The 18,282-nt window shown below is 34.8% G+C and overlaps 1 protein-coding gene across 2 annotated transcripts in view; it reads left to right on the plus strand.

Moving 5' to 3' along the window:
* DENND4C (DENN domain containing 4C) overlaps window positions 1-18,282 on the plus strand; it is a 127,140-nt gene that overhangs the window by 84,634 nt on the left and 24,224 nt on the right. Inside the window, exons 18-23 of one of the 2 annotated variants that reach the window (XM_061200464.1) lie at window positions 3,025-3,153; window positions 3,340-3,484; window positions 3,760-3,906; window positions 8,590-8,712; window positions 9,585-9,731; window positions 12,136-13,298. In XM_061200464.1, coding sequence (XP_061056447.1) covers window positions 3,025-3,153; window positions 3,340-3,484; window positions 3,760-3,906; window positions 8,590-8,712; window positions 9,585-9,731; window positions 12,136-13,298 — 1,854 coding nt within the window. The remainder of the gene's footprint in view (window positions 1-3,024; window positions 3,154-3,339; window positions 3,485-3,759; window positions 3,907-8,589; window positions 8,713-9,584; window positions 9,732-12,135; window positions 13,299-18,282) is intronic. The other variant, XM_061200465.1, reaches the window with a different exon arrangement.

The raw sequence follows: 18,282 nt of genomic DNA on the forward strand, positions 1-18,282 counted from the left end.
TAAGATATATTTTAAGATGTGCTTTAACTTTGTGCAAGCACAGAATATTTTTAAAGTGCTTTAAAATATGCTCTATGAGAGAGTGAGTATTAATTTTGTTACTGCACTCTAAACTCAAAGCACAATACTTGATTAAGTTTCTTTGATAAGTTCATAAGACAAATTGCCTGAAAAGTAATCTCCTCTATAGATATTAAGGTTCTACGGTAGTCTTTGTTACAAGTAATTACATTCTCCTATTTTCTAATATGTAGCAGTTATGACTAGTAAGCTAAAAAAGTTTTTTAGACTATTTTCCCAATAAACACTCTGATAGGAGGCTTAAAAATTTGGAGGTTAATTTGTTGTATTCCTACTTCTAACAAGTTATATTGACAGATTTGTAGTCACCTGAAGTAATTACATCTCTGCAACTGGAAGAAAGAAATGTTTCTTTATTTTAAAACTTAAGGATGCACATTTGCTTGGCATATTTGATGCATTTTATTTGTTTATTGATTACACATAGAATAGCACATTAAAATTTTCACAGTATTTTTGTGTACATTATTTCCTTTGGTATTCCCAGCAACTCTATGAGGCAATTATATATTAGCTACATTTTACAAAGAAAGAAATTTGAAACTTAGATGAAATGACACACACATAAGGCCACCTAGCAAGTAAGTGGTTTTGATTTTTAGGTTCATACTCCATTAGAACCCACTGTCTCATTCATATGCTTAATGTTTTGACAGCTTTGTGTTCTACATGTTATGTTTGCAGAAGTTGTAATAACGTAGATTTTTAAATAAAACTAGTAAAGACCCAGAAATAGCATATGCCATGTAGGCTAAATTAAAGTTAAAATGCATAATGTGTTTTGCTTTTAATACTATTTATTAAATTTTTAATGGAAATGAAATGTTTGTGTCAAGCTTATTCTTACCTTGTCTCATCAGTCTATTCATATAGATATTGTACATTGCTGAGTAACAAACCACCCCAGAACTTAGTGGCTTAAAATAACCATTTTATTAAATCTTATTATTTTATTTGCTGAAAATCCAGGAAGAATTTGAGGTGATTTTTCTGCTCCACATTGTATTACTTAGAATCACTTGGTTGTAATCAGTTGCTAGCTGGTCTGGAAGGTCCAAGACGGCTTAACTCACATGCCAGCCAGGTACCTTGGCAAGGTTATCTGGAAGGCTGGGCTCAGGTGGACCCCTCTTCCTCCATGTAGTCTCAGACCTCTCCATGTGGTACTTGGGCTTTTCCCATGATAGCTTAGCACTCCAAGAGCATTTGTTTCAAGACAGAGGAAGTGGAAAGTGACCTTTCTTAAGGCTTAAGCCAGGAAACTGGTACAGTTGTCACTTCAGGCAAATTCTATTGGTCATGTAATCTCAGAGGCTTTCCCCCTCAATTCAAGGGGAAGGGACATAGACCTCTCACGGGAGGAGTAGCGAAGAGTCTGTGGCCATCTTTTATCTAACATAGATATCCAAAAGGTATCATGTTGTAGGCAACAAAATACTGCAATTAAAAAATAATATCCCTGGCATCATTACTGTTTCTTTAGTTTGATGCCTGGCTCTTAACACCGGTAAGCCTGGAAGTTTGGAGGAATACTTTGTAGACTTCAGAATAAATTAATTGTCGAGAATGGTTTTGGAAAATTTTAGATTACTCCCAATTTGACATAGAAAGTGATTTACTTCTTCATGGCTCATAGAATCTTAGAGTTGAATAGGACTTGAAGATACTTTAGTAAAACTTCAACCTAAACCTGAGATGTTGAAAGTCTGTAATATATGGGACCTTGCCTGTGCTTGAGTTGGCTTTGTTAGAAAGTTTGTGTTTTATGCTGAGTTCAGTTCCACCTCCCTGCGGCTTTTTTGGGACTGCAGAAGCTGTTTACTGGTTCTTTCAAGTGACAACTCTTCAGATATTTGAAGAACTCTTGTGCCAGATTCTTCTTAATCGCGTCATACATCTTACCTAGTTCTCCCATTTGTTCCTAATTTATGTGGTTTCCTAACACTTCTTTAACCTAGTCATTTATGAAGTTGCTCTAACAGTTTCTGAACTCCTCTGCTCCTAAATTGAACTCTCCATTTCCAGCTTTATAGTACTCATCTTTATGATCCTCTGCCTCTTCACATCTCTTTCGCTACTTCATCTCTTGAATAAAATATCCTTTCTCAAATCTTTTTACTTTCCCCTTTAGTAGAGAGTGCAACTTGGCTTTATGGTACTCACAGTTGTTAAACAGCTCTGTTATAAACAGAGGACATTTTACAAGTCCCAAGAAGAGTATCTTTTTAATGTATATTTTCTTATTCTCAGATTAAGCTATAGTAGTCTTTGGCTGCCGTGTTCACTACTCCTGTAAACTGGCTCACCTCTTTGCCAGGGATCCATGAGATTCCTGTTTCATTCTTCATGGTTTCTACTGTTGTCTACCAAATGTGATATTCTAACTTTTAGGAGTTCCCCAGTGAGTCGTCCTCTTCTGATCAAATCTAGCCCTCTTCAGTAAACACATATTCTCAGAAAAGCCTTTGCTAATCATATTACAGTGTTTTTAACTTTCTTCTCATACTTTTTTTAAGACACGGGTTCATAGAATCCTTTTTGTTATGTAGGCATTCTGGAGATGCTGCTTTTAATTCCTTTGGCATAAAATATAGAACATGATTTGGGAGAGAGCTATTTTAATCATGCTTGATTTTAAAAATGAATTCCTTCTCATATTATGGAAAATAATAGTTGTTTTCTTTGTGTAAACTTAGTTACTGAAACAAACGGCACACGTGCCCATAGGTCTTATGTGGAATAGTTAATAATGCTGGTACTTCCATTAATGAATAGGTTTAAAAAATAGTTTACCGAGACTCTCAAACCAGAACAAAGGAGAAAATAGTAATAACTATTGCTTAATAACTTTGAAAAGAAGAATTGAGTAAAGTCATTTAAAAATCTCTACAAGTCACAGACTAATATGCTAACTATTAATGCTTTGATGTTATTTTTTGTTAGGTGTGCTATCGAGTAGTAATGCAGCTTTGTGGACTTTGGGGTCATCCTGTCTTAGCAGTGAGAGTTTTATTTGAAATGAAAACTGCTAAAATAAAGCCAAATGCTATTACTTATGGCTATTATAATAAGGTAAGTAGGATTGACATTAGGCAATATATGCTGCTTATTAAGATTGATAAATTTATTATGCCTTTTATTTAAGAAACTTAGACGTTTTGGGGTAGAATTCTTTTTGTATATATTATATGTGTATGTATTTTTAAAAAATTCAAATATTCCTAATAAAGATTATTTTAACCTTTATTTTACCTTTAGGTAGTTTTGGAGAGCCCGTGGCCTAGCAGTACCCGCAGTGGTATCTTCTTATGGATGAAGGTACGGAATGTGGTACGTGGCTTGGCACAATTTAGGCAGCCACTTAAAAATACCGTGCAAAAGTCACAGGTCTCCTCACTATCAGGTAATAAATGTGGTTGGAAAGATACTTTCTTGCTGAACCATAAGCTTTATAGACATGTGAATTTTTACTTCTATGAGGCAGAAAACGTAAATGAAATTCTAGTTGATATTTTCATATACTACTAAAGATAGAGGTTGCCTTAGTCCAAAATTATTTTCTTCTCTCACAAATTTAGAAAGTATTCTGCAACTTTAAATGAACTGTGAGTCACTCATGTTTAGTTTCAGAGATTACCAGTGCGTGAGTTATTGAACTGCTGTTGTCCTTATCTTTAGCTCCTCAAAATGCCACAGGTGGAAGTGATGGGGACACGGTGAGCCACGGTAGTGTGGATAGTTCTAATGATGCTAACAGTGGGGAGCACGCAGTCTTCGTCAGAGATTTAATCAGGCTTGATTCCACTGATAATCACTCTAGCACAGGTACTAAAATCTGGATTTTACTAACCCTTCACTTACTCTCATGTTAAGTCTTCCATTTTTTAAAAAAACTTTTACCTTCCTCTCTCAAGTTTGTGCAATATGAATACCTAAAAAATACCATACATAAAAAAGGGGAGAAAGTACACCTCTGATTGCAGATCACTTCTCTTATTTCCTATAGTATAAAATAAACTTGGGAGTGCTGTGCAAAAGGCTCTTACATGGTACTTCTTTGTGTTCGTTCATCATTAATTTGTGAAAGTATATGATATAATTGTTAGGAATTGTGAGCTGAGGAAGTTGACTGTTAGTGACACAATTGCAAATCTTTTTTTCATTAAGTGGATAATATTTATTAAAGATTTGAGATTATGAATATTAAAGAGGGAAGAAAATAAGTCACACACCACGAGAAAAACGTATTCTTTGCATAGTCATTACTTTAAATGACACTTTTTAAAATCTGAGAAACTACTGAAGCTACTTTTACATACAAAGCTATGGGCGTAATCTCTGTCCTCTGAAGTTAGAAATAAGCTTAATTAAAGTAGCACGTTGAGCAGACGTGTGTGTTGCACATCCTTCTCTGTTTTTCTTTTTTGTTGTTATTGTTAATATCTCAAGCTTTTCTTTAAAAAGAATTCTAATTCCTGTGCTTCATCTGATGAACTTGTCTCAATGACTGAAGTTTCCTTTTCTCTGCTCTTTGTTGCTCTGCTTTTTGCTCTGTGCTGTTTCTTGGTGCTGCATTTGTCCTTGGCTGTCATGGTGTGGGGTGCAGACAGACTTGTGTGACGTGAAGCTATGGATACACGTGTGCATTAATTCCACCCTTGAATGTTAACCACTTCAGGTAATTTCCCATTTATTAGGTTAAATTTTGCTGACATGCAAGGGTGGGGGAGAGGCCTTTTGTTATATTTTAAGTACTGTTGCAAATGGAAAGCAATTTTAGTTTTCTTGGCTTTTTCTCCTTCAGATATGTGTAATCATATACATACTACTGAAAATACCCAACTAACACTTCATGATCAATTTGCAAAGCATATTTGTTATCTTAATTGAAAATATGCTATACCTTGCTACAATTCTTATTTTGAGGGTGGTTTGTAGCATCATTGAGTCAAATAGTTTTATGAGCGTTAAAGATTTCAGTATTCCAGCTGTTAAGGTGGTTTTTGCTTGCTAAAACTGATCTGCTGATTCTTGTGCTAAAAACTATCCCCATAATTACAGAAGCATGTATAAATTGGTGAAAGTCAACATAAAGCTGTAAGTTACAATCCTGTTTGTAAATTAAATTTCTTTCAACATGTAGGAATTTTCATGAGACTTTCATTTGAAAACCACCTTATTTTATTTCCTCCTGTATTTTTTTCCTAGTGCTTATAGAATAAATGGATTTCATTTATGGAAAATCAAAATAATTTGTGGTATGAAACCATTTCACTAATAATCATAATAATAATAGATAAACACTCCTTATCCCTCTGGATTTTTAAACTTGTCTCCTTTAATGGAAAAAAACCGATTTACTAGTAATTCTGGGAAACTGCATAAAGATTCCATATTCCCCAGTTGGGGAAGAAACTTCAGATCCCTTTTTCATATATTTCTTTTAAGCTACATTTCAAATGACTGAAGCTCTGATACTGAATTTACAGTGATTATGTGTCTCTGTAGAGTTTCTGGTGATGTCATCTGATATTTTTGGAGACTTCCAGCCCAGATGCTTAAGTTACTCTTTTCATTAAGGATTATCTCACAGAATCTTTCCACTTAGTACCTGATACTGAGTCACTTAGCTTGTTGAGGGCATATCTGGGTTTAATCAGTTTACTCAGTTCCCAGTCTAGTGTCCATTTCATGGCACCATAATGCTTTACCAGACTTTCTGAGGGGGGCCAATAAAAAAAAAAAAAGACTAAAAGAAGTCATTCTAAATAGCAGTATTTTTTTTTTTAATAATTTTTTTTTAAATTTATTTATTTATTTATGGCTGTGTTGGGTCTTCGTTTCTGTGCAAGGGCTTTCTCTAGTTGTGGCAAGCGGGGGCCACTCTTCATCGCGGTGCGCAGGCCTCTCACTATCGCGGCCTCTCTTGTTGCGGAGCACAGGCTCCAGACGCGCAGGCTCAGTAGTTGTGGCTCACGGGCCCAGTTGCTCCGCGGCATGTGGGATCTTCCCAGACCAGGGCTCGAACCCGTGTCCCCTCCGTTGGCAGGCAGATTCTCAACCACTGCGCCACCAGGGAAGCCCAGTATTTTTTTTTAATTAAAAAAAAAATTTTTTTTAAATCGAAGTACAGTAGATTTACAGTATTGTGTTAATTTCAGGTGTACAGTGATTCAGTTATATACACATACACACATACACACATATATATTCTTTTTCAGATTCTTTTCCCTTATAGGTTATTACAAAATATTGAGTATAGTTCCCTGTGCTATATAGCAGGTCCTTGTTGGTTATCTAGCAGTTTTTTTTAAAGCTTAATTCTTTTGTTATATGGCAAACCCAGAGTTTGAATGGCAGTTTAAAAAGTGGTAGAAAGTGAAAAAAATAAAAATAAAAAGTGGTAGACAGTGGAAGGCACTATATTTTTTGTTTTATGTGTTTTTCACTGACATCCTTTATAATGATCCCCTAGTAACTTGCCTTTATTTCAGTTTTAAATGATAGAACATTAAAGCCAAAATAGACTTTTAAAAAACTATTTTGAAATAATTTTAAACTTATTAAATGTTTCAAGAATAGTACGAAGAACTCTTGAATAACTTTTATTTAGATTCATTCACTTTTAGTTTGACACATTTGCTTTATCAGTTTCTTTCTGTACACATGCACTTTTTTCCCCTAAATTATGTGAGAGCAGATTGCATACATCTTGCCCTTTTACCTCTTAATACTTCAGTGGTATTTGCTCTTACATAACCACAGTATAGTTTCCAAATTCAGGAAAACATTATTCTACTCCTTTAATGTATAGTCTGTATTCCAGTGTTGTCAGCTATAATGTCCTTTGTGGTACTTTAACTCCTCTTTAGTCTCCTTTAACCAGGCACAGTTCCCCACCTTTTCTTTGTCTTCCATAACCTTGACCTTTATGAAGAATAAGTCCAGTTATTTTGTGGAATGCTGCCAAATTTGAGTTTGTCTGATGTTTCCCTGTGATTAGATTAGGTTATGCATCTGTGGCTCTTCTACAAAAATTATGTTAAATCCTTCTGAGATTATCACAACCCAGAGGCACACAATGTCTGTCTGCCCCTCATTGGTAATGTTAATTTTGATCACTTGATGTCAGTGTTCGGTTTCTATTAGTTACCATTATCCCCCTTGCAGATAATAAGCTATTTGTGAAGAGACACTGAGACTATGCAACAATATCTTCTTTTTCATCACACTTTCTCTTTTAAATTTATCATCCATTGATGATTCTTGCCTGAACAAATCTTTACTGTGATGGCTATAAGGTGGTGATTTTGCCAACTCTATCGTCTCCTCACATTTATAAGATAATATTCTTTTGAATGTTCTTTAGAGATGTCCTCTCATGTTTTTGAGCACTTGCTTTCTTGCATAACAAAACGTTCCTGGCTCATTCTTGTACCTTCCCTGACTGAGCTCTGGAATCAGCCTTTTCTTCAAGGATTTTAGAAACGAAGGTCTGGACTCTAGAAATGCTTACTCCCTCCAGGGTGTTGTCGTTCTAGACTTTTTCAGCAGAGGTAGAAGAAATGTGTATGTATTTTAGAAATACTTCTAATTCCAAATCAGCCCCACAGGTTTTTCTTTGCCTTCCTTCATTTCACTTTTTAAAAATCTCTCTTCTTCCACAGTAAGAATCTTGGCTCCCAACATCATCACATTTACTCATTTGCTCAGTCCTACAGTGCACATAATATAATTTCAGAATTGCTATACCCATTCCCCTGTGAGAAATAAACCTAAGGAGTTTAGGATTTGACTGTTACCCCCCATGACTAGGGTATATACTCAAAATAATGTGTTAAAAGTTACACATTACATTAGTCCTCCCCCATCCTTTCAGTGTGATCGTGTTATTCATAAACAATTGGTTTTGTTTGTTTCCGTGTGCATTCAGTTTTAGTTACACCCTGGCCCTCAGTTTTGTTGATTTAAGTTTTTGTACATGTAGAAGTTAATACATTTCCAAAAATAAAAACAATATGATAACCATATTTAGAGAAGTTTCCTTTCTCTTTATCCCTTCCATCCTATTTTCCCCCATCCCTTGTAGGTAACCAGTTTTATTGTTTTCTGGTTTATTATTCCTGCATTTCTTTTTGCAAAAGTAAGCAGATATATGTTTGTTTTATTTCCACTTCTTTCTTACACAAAAGGTAGCATTCTGTAGATGCACTCCAAAAGAAACTTTCAAAACATCTTATCCAAATCTACTAATTTATAGATAAGGAAATTAAATTAAGATTCACTGCTTCCAAGTGTGTAATGGTTTTTAGTCTTTGATGTTCCTGTTTCTACTGTTCTTTGCTTCTTACCATTGTTGTAAAATGTTTTGTGTGCTTCATGAGCTTTCTTCTCTTCTTTTTTTACAAGTTTAATTGTGTAAGTTGGTGGAATTTCCTTTTGACATTTTATAGCTGGACTATAAATATATGAAAACATTCATATGTCAGCCTACATTCTTTTTAACAGGTGGTCAGTCTGACCAAGGCTATGGGTCTAAGGATGAACTTATAAAGGATGATGCAGAAATTCATGTGCCTGAAGAACAAGTATCAGGAGACTTGATAACTAAAACAAAAGTGCCAACAGAAGGTTAAGTACTGATATTTACTAGCTTTACTTAGAAAAATACCTATATTAATTAAAAGTCTTATTTGATAATTTTGGTGATAATTTCCAGAAATGTAAAGTCTGGGCTTATAAGATACTATGTACTCTTATATATGATAGATTTTTGGTAGTCTCTGAATTTTAGAATTTAAGAGATCTTTAGAGACTCTGTAGGTCAGCCCTCAACTTTGTAGGAAACTGCAACCCATCAAGGTATTCATTTGCCAGTGTTAAATAACTACTTGGTGACAGAACCAGGACTAAACTCTTAGTCATCAAACTTGTATTCCAGTGTACCTTTTATTTTAAAATGCTCTTTCACTAGAAGTCCTTCAAATATCTAAGTCGATATTTTTCATTTCTAGGTTCCAATACAGACTGTGTAGTTTTCCTTTTTTTAGGGGACTCATTGAGATAGAAATGAGAAATGATTTGTAGTAGTCATTTTAAGGAAATATGGAGGAATATTTTGGCTTTTTGATAATACGATGTTCTTCCTATCCTCTTACAAAAAAGTACACTTTCTTTAATGATGTCACTTACTTTATGCTCTAGAATTATGCAGAAGAAAGCCCCTCTCCTACTTGACAAGTGATGAGGAGTGTGACAGAAGGCCAAAGCCTTAATTTATTCGCTCAGGAATGTTCAAGTTAGGATTATGAATGTTAAAATAAAGCATTTATTTCAGTTAGTACTGGCAACATTTATGACATAAAATAAATCAGTAATAAAATAGAGAAAAAGTATTCACCCCCACTTCGAGAAAAAGTACATAAAATATATTAAAAAAATACTTTGTTTCTGTTCAATACTGGCAAAAATAGGAATGATAACATCCAAATATTTTTTCCCAGAGGTATGCGATGTCTCTGCTGTTGTGGCCAAACATTCACCACCTAGTGCAGAGCCCCAGAGTCCTACTGAACCTCCTGCATGGGGCGGCAGTATTGTGAAAGTTCCATCTGGTATATTTGATGTCAACGGCAGGAAAAGTAGCACTGGTGAGTCTTTACATATTGGTTATTACGTATTTAAAATACACTTCTATAGGTACACGTGTGTCTTTAATGACATTATAAATTGCTAACTTAATTGTAATGAACATGCTAAAGAGCCAGAAGTAAGCTGAATCCTATAAATGTGCTAAAGAAGAAATTAAAATAGTTATTTAAAGATAATTCATTTTTAAAAGGAAGGGTATTAAGTGTGTTTAGTTGTTATTTGGAATACCTTTTCTTATTATAGTGCTTGTTCTGAGTTCCGTCCTCCTTTCCTATGGTTGATAATGAGAGAGGACTGTAGGACGGGCCTGCTATACTCATCCTGAACAGAGAGGCAGTTATGTGGTCAAATTCCAAAGGGCTTGTGTGTGGCAGGGTAATTCCTAAGCCTGAAGGGAAATGGAAGAAAAAGATTCACATCACTTAACGTTCTGCACAAAAATACCAGCGGGTCTTTAATTTTTGCCCAATTATTCTAGGTACCCTGAGCCACTTTCTATTTATGGTTAAGTATTTGTAATGAATAACTCTGTTGTGTGTGACTCCCATGAATTTGAGTTTACTGCCTTCAATTATGTGTAGTCCTCCCAAGTACCCTTAAGGCATACGTCTAAGTGTATGATTTTAAAAGACAATGAAATTGGCCTGCGTCATTTGCCTTTTGTTAGTAGTAGCTACAATTCACTTCCCTAAAGTCAGCTGTCTATCTGTAAGTGTATCTATTGTATGACTTTATAGAAATTAATTCGCTCAGCTTTTTAAGTCAATGTGGAAATACTCGTTATTCCTAAAGTTGTTTTTTTTTTAATTGTGATACCAAGTTCGGTTATTTTACAGGGGGTGAGGGGGTAGTGTTTTGCTAATGAGGTGGAGCTACATGTTTTTTGAAAAAAATAATTGATATATATATTGTTTATCCCATTTTCCCAACCTATTGATAGCAGGTTAAAAAAAAAAAAAAAAAAAGGAGGGCAGAGTTTTCTTCATCAGAGGTTTAGAATCTTCTCAGAATATTGAAATGGACATGGTCTGGGGACTGGTGCATTTTCTTCTCTTTTTATTGATCTTATTTCCATGTTACATTTTGATGTAGGAAGATTTATTCTATTAAGAAAAGAGGAGGTGGTAATGAGGCTTTTGCCAATATATCAGTCAATTTTATTTTAAAATTGAACAAAATGTGACACTAAATTTCCTAGAAATGATATGAGAACCAGTAAATTTGCAAAGATCTTTTCTCAAATATTGGTAAAAGTTTTCAAAGCAGGTACAAACTTCGGAGTTATAAAATAGGCTAATTTAATTCCCTTAAATGCTTTAAAAATATCTCTAAATGCTTATTATTCTGTTTAATTGGAATGATTATGATTATTAGTAGATACCAATTTGGAATATTAAAAAGAACCTTGAAATCAATTTGGAAGATTAAAAAAAAGATCTTATCAATGACAACTTTGCCCCCCAAACTCCCAGGTCATTATACTTTTTAAAAAACAAATGAGAATCCTAAATATGAATGGGTAGACTTAAGTTCTGCTAATGATGCAACTAGAAATAGCTTTTGGTCTTGGCGTGGAAAAAATTGCATGGTAGCAAAGAGTTAACGACTGCCTGCATCCCCCAAAGCTGGGGGAGGTTCCTACAGACACTGGCATAATTTTGTTCCACTTGCTCAAACAAGATTGACCTCTGTGAGGGCTGGGATTATGTCCGTTTTATTCTCCATTGTATTCTCAGCACCTCACATAGTGGGTGCTAGTAGGAATTCAGATATTTGTTGAAGGAATAAACATATCTGAAAAAATTCTGGCTATTCAGATTTTATCAGGCTTCTTGGAATTTGCCGATTCTAAGCGCTCCATTCTAGATCCTTTTACTTTGGAGAAGTAAGGCTTTGGCTATAGCAAATATATAATTTCTCTATGATTATGAATTTGCTTTCTGCAGGGTAGATTCCTGGCAAATACTTGTTGAATTAGATATATGAAACCCAAGACAGAAGAGATTATTTCTTTTTAGGTCTGCTATTTAATGTGGAATATATTTCTTAAACTGAATATAAAACTCTTAAAATATAAAACATGTTTATAGATGTATATTTATTGATAGATGTCATATCTTTTAGTGAACAATACAGGTATATACAGTATATATTGCACGATCTTTTTTTAAAATGTATGTGTGTATGCATAGAGGATGAAAGGCAGATTATATATTAAAATGTTATCTCTGAGAGGCAGGGTTGAATGGAGTAATTTTTGGACTTTTTCTGTATACCATCTTACCTTTCTGAATCTTTTACTCTGAGTATGTGTCACTTTCAAAAATTAGAAAAAAAACATTTTTATAAAAGTTACATCAGAAAATAGAGATTTATTTTTAATATTGTACTTTCTCTTTTTAGGTAGTACATCAAATGTACTGTTTTCTACTCAAGATCCAGTTGAAAATGCAGTCTTTGGTGAAGTTACTAATCTCAAGAAGAATGGTGATAGAGGAGAAAAAAGACAAAAGCATTTTCCAGAGAGAAGCTGTAGTTTTAGTTCTGAAAGTCGAGCAGGAATGTTGCTTAAGAAGAGCAGTTTGGACTTGAATTCAAGTGAAGTGGCTATCATGATGGGAGCAGATGCCAGGATTCTCACAGCAGCATTGACGAGTCCTAAGACTTCTCCACTTCATATTGCAAGAACCCATAGCTTTGAGAGTATTAGCTGTCATCCAGCTGACACTAGGACTCGTGTGTCTGAAAGCACTTGGGATTCTGAGCGCAGATCTTCATCGGTGTTAGAGATGCTTGAGGAAAGCCAAGAGTTCATAGAACCTGTGGTTGATGAAAATGTAGCTAAAACTACTGTGACAATGGATGCATGTGACAGCCTACAAAATGACAGTAATCAGTCCAGAGACTTGAAAGCAGGATCCAAAGATCTAGTAAATAAGAGAAGTAGTTTATGTGGTGTTGCTAAAGCTATTGAGAGGGAAGATGTTGAAACTGGACTAGATCCTTTGTCACTTTTAGCCACTGAATGTATAGGAGAAAAAACTCCTGATTCAGAAGATAAGTTGTTTTCTCCAGTTATTGCACGTAATCTGGCTGATGAAATTGAAAGCTATATGAATCTAAAGAGTCCCTTGGGTAGCAAGTCTTCTAGTATGGAATTACATGAAGAGGGAAACAGAGAGCCTGGCACTACCAGTGCATTTATTCACCCTTTAGAGAGGAGATCAAGCCTACCTTTAGATCATGGTCTTGCAGCACAGGAAAGTCCTGAAAGTGAAAAGAGCTCCCCTGCAGTGTCCAGATCTAAAACTTTTACTGGGCGTTTCAGGCAACAAACTCCCTCTCGAGGTCATAAAGAACGTTCAGCTTCTTTATCAGCACTGGTCCGTTCTTCACCACATGGCTCATTGGGTTCTGTGGTAAATTCTTTGTCAGGGCTAAAGCTGGACAATATACTCTCAGGGCCCAAGATGGATGTGCTAAAATCTGGTATGAAACAAGCAGCTACAGTAGCCAGTAAGATGTGGGTAGCTGTATCATCTGCCTACAGCTATTCAGATGATGAGGTAAGAGTGTTTTATGTGTGTCATCTATCTGATGTTGGAATGTTTGGAGTATTTTTTAATATATACATTATTATTTAGATATTTCTGGTAACTTTTTTATATTTTAAAACATGCATATCCTACTTCTTTCTTGAAATGACTTCAACATACATGTAAGGAAATAAATAATGAAGAAATAGAATATCAGGACTACTTTATAATTCCACAGCCCAGTCTAAACTAACACATTAAGTCTATTGATTTGAAAGAACTAATGATTAATGTTTGATTTAATAATGTTATATTTGCTTAGCACTTCACTTTTTAAATAGCTTTCACCTGTGTTATCTCTTTAAGATATGTGAAGTCACTCTACAACTTAATCAATAGATTTCATACTGCACAACAAAAACTGCTAACTATTTATTTATTTATTTTGGCTGCACGGGGTCTTAGTTGCGGCACGTGGGATCTTCGTCGTGGCATGTTTAGTTGCGGTATGCGGGATCTTTAGTTGCGGCATGCAGACTTCTTAGTTATGGCATGCATGTGGAATCTAGTTCCCCAACCAGGGATCGAACCTGGGCCCCCTGCATTGGGAGCACAGAGTCTTACCCACTGGACCACCAGGGAAGTCCCCCAAACTGCTAACTTTTTATTGAAGTTCAGTTGATCTACAATACTGTATTAGTTTCAGGTGTACAGCATAGTGATTCAGTTTTTGCACATTATATTCCATTATAGGTTACTATGAGATATTGGGTATAATTCCCTGTGCTAGAAAGTAAATTCCTGTTGCTTATCTATTTTATGTATAGTAGTTTGTATCTGTTAAACCCATACCCCTAATTTGTCCCTCTCCCCTTCCTCTTTGGTAACCATAAGTTTGTTTTCTATTTCTTTGAGTCTGTTTCTGTTTTGTATATACATTCATTTGTATGACTTTTTAGATTCCACATATGAATGATATCATACAGTATTTATCTTTCTCTGTCTGACTTACTTCACTAAGCATTAATATTCTCTAGGTCTCTCCATGTTGCTACAGATGGCAATATTTCATTCTTTTTAATGGCTGAGTAATATTCCAGTGTGTGTGTGTTTGTGTGTGTGTGTATGTGTGTATCACATCTTCACGATCCAGTCATCTGTTGATGGGCACTTGGGTTGCTTCCATGTCTTGGCTATTGTACATAGTGCTGCTATGAACATTGTGGTACGTGTCTCTTTTTGAATTAGTGTTTCCTTTTTTTCTGGATATATACTCAGGAGTGCAACTGCTGGATCTTATGGTAGTTCTATTTTTAGTTTTTTAAGGAACCTCCATACTATCTTCCATAGTGGCTGCACCAATTTACATTTCCATAAAAAATGTATGAGGACTCCCTTTTCTCCACATCCTCTCCAACATTTGTTATTTGTAGACATTTTGATATAGACATTTTGACAAGTGTGAGGTGATACCTCTTTGTGGTTTTGATTTGCGGTTCTTGAATAATTAGTCATGATGAGCATCTTTTCATGTGCCTGTTAGCCATCTGTATGTCTTCTTTGGGAAAATATCTATTCAAGTCTTCTGCCCATGTTTTGATTGGATTGCTTGTTTTTTTTTTGATATTAAGCTGTATCAGCTGTTTGTATATTTTGGGTAAGTTGCATCATTTGCAGATATTTTCTCTGATTCCATAGGTTGTCTTTTTGATTTGTTGATGGCTTCCTTTGCTGTGCAAAAGCTTTTAAATTTAATTAGGTCCCATTTGTTAATTTTTGCTTTTATTTATTTTGCCTTAGGGGACAGATCCAAAAAATACTGCTATGATTTATGTCAAAGAGTGTCCTGCCTATGTTCTCTTCTAGGAGTTTTATGGTTTCGGGTTGTATATTTAGGTCTTTAATCCATTTTGAGTTTATTTTTGTATATGGTGTGAGGGAATTTTCTAATCTCATTGTTTTACCTGTAGCCGTCCAGTTTTCCTAGCACCACTTGTTGAAAAAACTGTCTTTTCTCCATTGTATATTCTTGCCTCCTTTGTCATAGATTAATTGATTGTAGGTGCGTGGGTTTATTTCTGGGCTCTCTGTTCTGTTCCATTGATCTATGTATCTGTTTTTTTGTGCCAGTACCACATTGTTTTGATTACTGTAGCTTTGCAGTATAGTCTGAGGTCTGGGAGGTTTATACCTCCTGCTTTGTTCTTTTTTTCCTCAGGAGTGCTCTGGCAATTTGGGGCCTTTTGTGGTTCCATATAAATTTTAGGATTATTCTATTTCTGTGAAAAATGATAGGAGATGCAATCTGTAGATTTCTTTGGGTAGTGTGGCCATTTTAATAATACTGATTCTTCCAATCCAAGAGCATGGGAATATCTTTCCATTTCTTTTAATCATTTTCACTTTCCTTTATCAATGTTTTATAGTTTTCAGTGTGTAGGTCTTTAACCTCCTTGATTAAGTTTATTCCTAGGTTTTTTTCTTCTTTTGATGCAGTTTTAAATGGGATTTTTTTTTTAACTTTCTCTTTCTGATATTTCATTACTAGTGTATAGAAATGCAACAGATTGCTGTATATTAATCTTGTATCCTTCAACCTTGCTGAATTAATTTATTCTAAAAGTTTTTGGGTGGGGACTTTAGGGTTCTCTGTATAGAGTATCATGTCATCTGCAGTCCCTTCCAATTTGGATACCCTTTTTTCCCTTGTTTGATAACTTTGGCTAGTACTTCCAATACTATGTTAAATAGAAGGGGTGGGAGTAGGCATCCTTGTCTTGTTCCTTAATTTAACTGGAAAGCTTTCATCTTTTCACCATTGAGCATTATGTTGGCTGTGGGTTTGTCATAAATGGCCTTTATTATGTTGAGATATGTTCCTTCTGTACCCACTTTGATGAGAGTTCTTAGGATGAATGGATGTTGAATTTTGTCAAATACTTTTTCAGCATCTATTGAAATGATCATGTGGTTTTTGTCTTTCTTTTTGTTAGTGCCATGTGCCACATTAATGGATTTGCATATGTTGAACCATCCTTGTGTCCCCAGAATAAGTCCAGCTTGATCATGGTGTATGATCCTTTTTATATGTTGTTTGATTTGGTTTGCTAATATTTTGATGAGGATTTTTGCATCTATATTCATCAAGAATATTGGTCTGTAATTTTCACTTTTTGTAGTATCTTTGTCTGGTTTTGGTATCAGGGTAATAGTGGCCTTGTAGAATGACTTTGGGAGTGTTTCATCCTCTTTAATAATTTGGAATAGTATTAGAAGGATAGGTTTTAGCTCTTCTTTACATGTTTGGTAGAATTCCCCAGTGAAGCTGTCTGGTCCTAGACTTTTGTTTGCAGGTAGTTTTGTTATTGGCAATTCTATTTCACTTCTAGTAATTGGTCTCTTCAAATTGTCTATTTCTTCTTGACTCGGTCTTGGCAGGCTGTATGTTTCTAGAAATTTGTCCATTTCTTCTACGTTGCCCGATGTGTTGGGATATAAATGTTCTTAGTATTCTGTTATTTTTGTATTTCTATGGTATTTGTTATTTCTACTCTACTCTTTTCATTTCTTATTTTGTTTATTTGGGTCCTCTCTCTTCTTCTTGGTGAGCCTGGCTAGAGGTTTGTCCATTTTTGTTTATCTTTTCAAAATACCGGCTCTTAGTTTCATTGATTTTTTCTATTATTTTTTTTATCTCTATTTTATTTCCTCTCTGATCTTTATTATTTCCTTCCTTCTGCTGACTTTGGGCTTTGTTCTTCTTTTTCTGATTCTTTTAGGTGGTAGGCTAAGTTGTTTGAGATTTTCCTTGTTTCTTGAAAGAAGGCCTGTCTCACTGTGAATTTCCCTCTTAGAACTGCTTTTGCAGGATCCCATAGGTTTTATAAAGTTATGTTTTACTTTTCATTTGTCCCAAGGTGTTTTCTGATTTCTTTGATTTTAGCATTGGCCCATTGGTTTTTTAGTAGCATGTTGTTTAGTCTCCATGTGTTTGTTCTTTCCCCATTTTTCTTTCTCTAGTTGATTTCTAGTTTCATACTGTTGTGGTCAGAAAAGATGCGTGGTGTAATTTCTATCCTCTTAAATTGTTTGAGGCTTGTTTGTGACTTAGTATGTGGTCTTTCCTGGTGAATGTTCCATGTGCACTTGAAAAATGTGCATTCTACAGAATAGAATGTGTATTCTGGTTTTGGATGTAATGTCCTTTAGAGATCAGTTAAGTCCAACTCGTCTATTGTGTCCTTTAGGACCTCTGTTGCCTTATTGATTTTCTGTCTGGATGATCTGTCCATTGATGTCAGTGGGGTGTTAAAGTCTCCTACTGTTATTGTTTTAGTGTCAGTTTCTCCCTTTGCGTCTTTGCTTTATTTATTTAGGTGATCCTGAATTGGGTGCATATATGTTAATGACTTTAAGATCCTCTTTTTGTATTGATCCCTTTATCATTATATAATGCCCTTCTTGTCTTTTGTTATAGCCTTTGAAAAACTGCTAATCCTTTTAAAAATCATCATAAAGAGAATTAATCATAATATCTTTCTGTGAAAATAGGAGTGGGCAAATTTTGTATTTAAAGAACTTAGAAGGTCAGTTAAGGAAAGACAAAATAAGCTAACTTCAAAAGCATCTTAACCTGGCATTATATTTAAAACAAACAAAAAAAACCCAGTGTGAGCCATTTCACTTTTGAAATTTTATCTAACAGTGTTAAATAAAAAGCTTTCTATAGAGTAATTTGGACTTGGAATATATGACTGTAAATTCCAGGTGGTTGCAGATCTTAATCTTTCTTTTCTTTTCATTACTATCGCCCTAGTACCATTGACTGCAAAGGCAAATAGGATATACCTAATAAATATTTTCAAGTGAAGGAATGAATAAAAAGTCTAAAATATTCATAACTTTTATCCAGAATTTAAGAAAATATTTAGGGATATGTGTAAAAATAGCTCAAGTGAATTCAGCAGTGTAACTCCTATAAAATTTACAGGATTCTGAATGTTTAAGCAGTAGA

This window comes from Eubalaena glacialis, chromosome 9 (genome assembly GCF_028564815.1).
Source record: "Eubalaena glacialis isolate mEubGla1 chromosome 9, mEubGla1.1.hap2.+ XY, whole genome shotgun sequence".
NCBI classification, from domain to species: Eukaryota; Metazoa; Chordata; class Mammalia; order Artiodactyla; family Balaenidae; genus Eubalaena; species Eubalaena glacialis.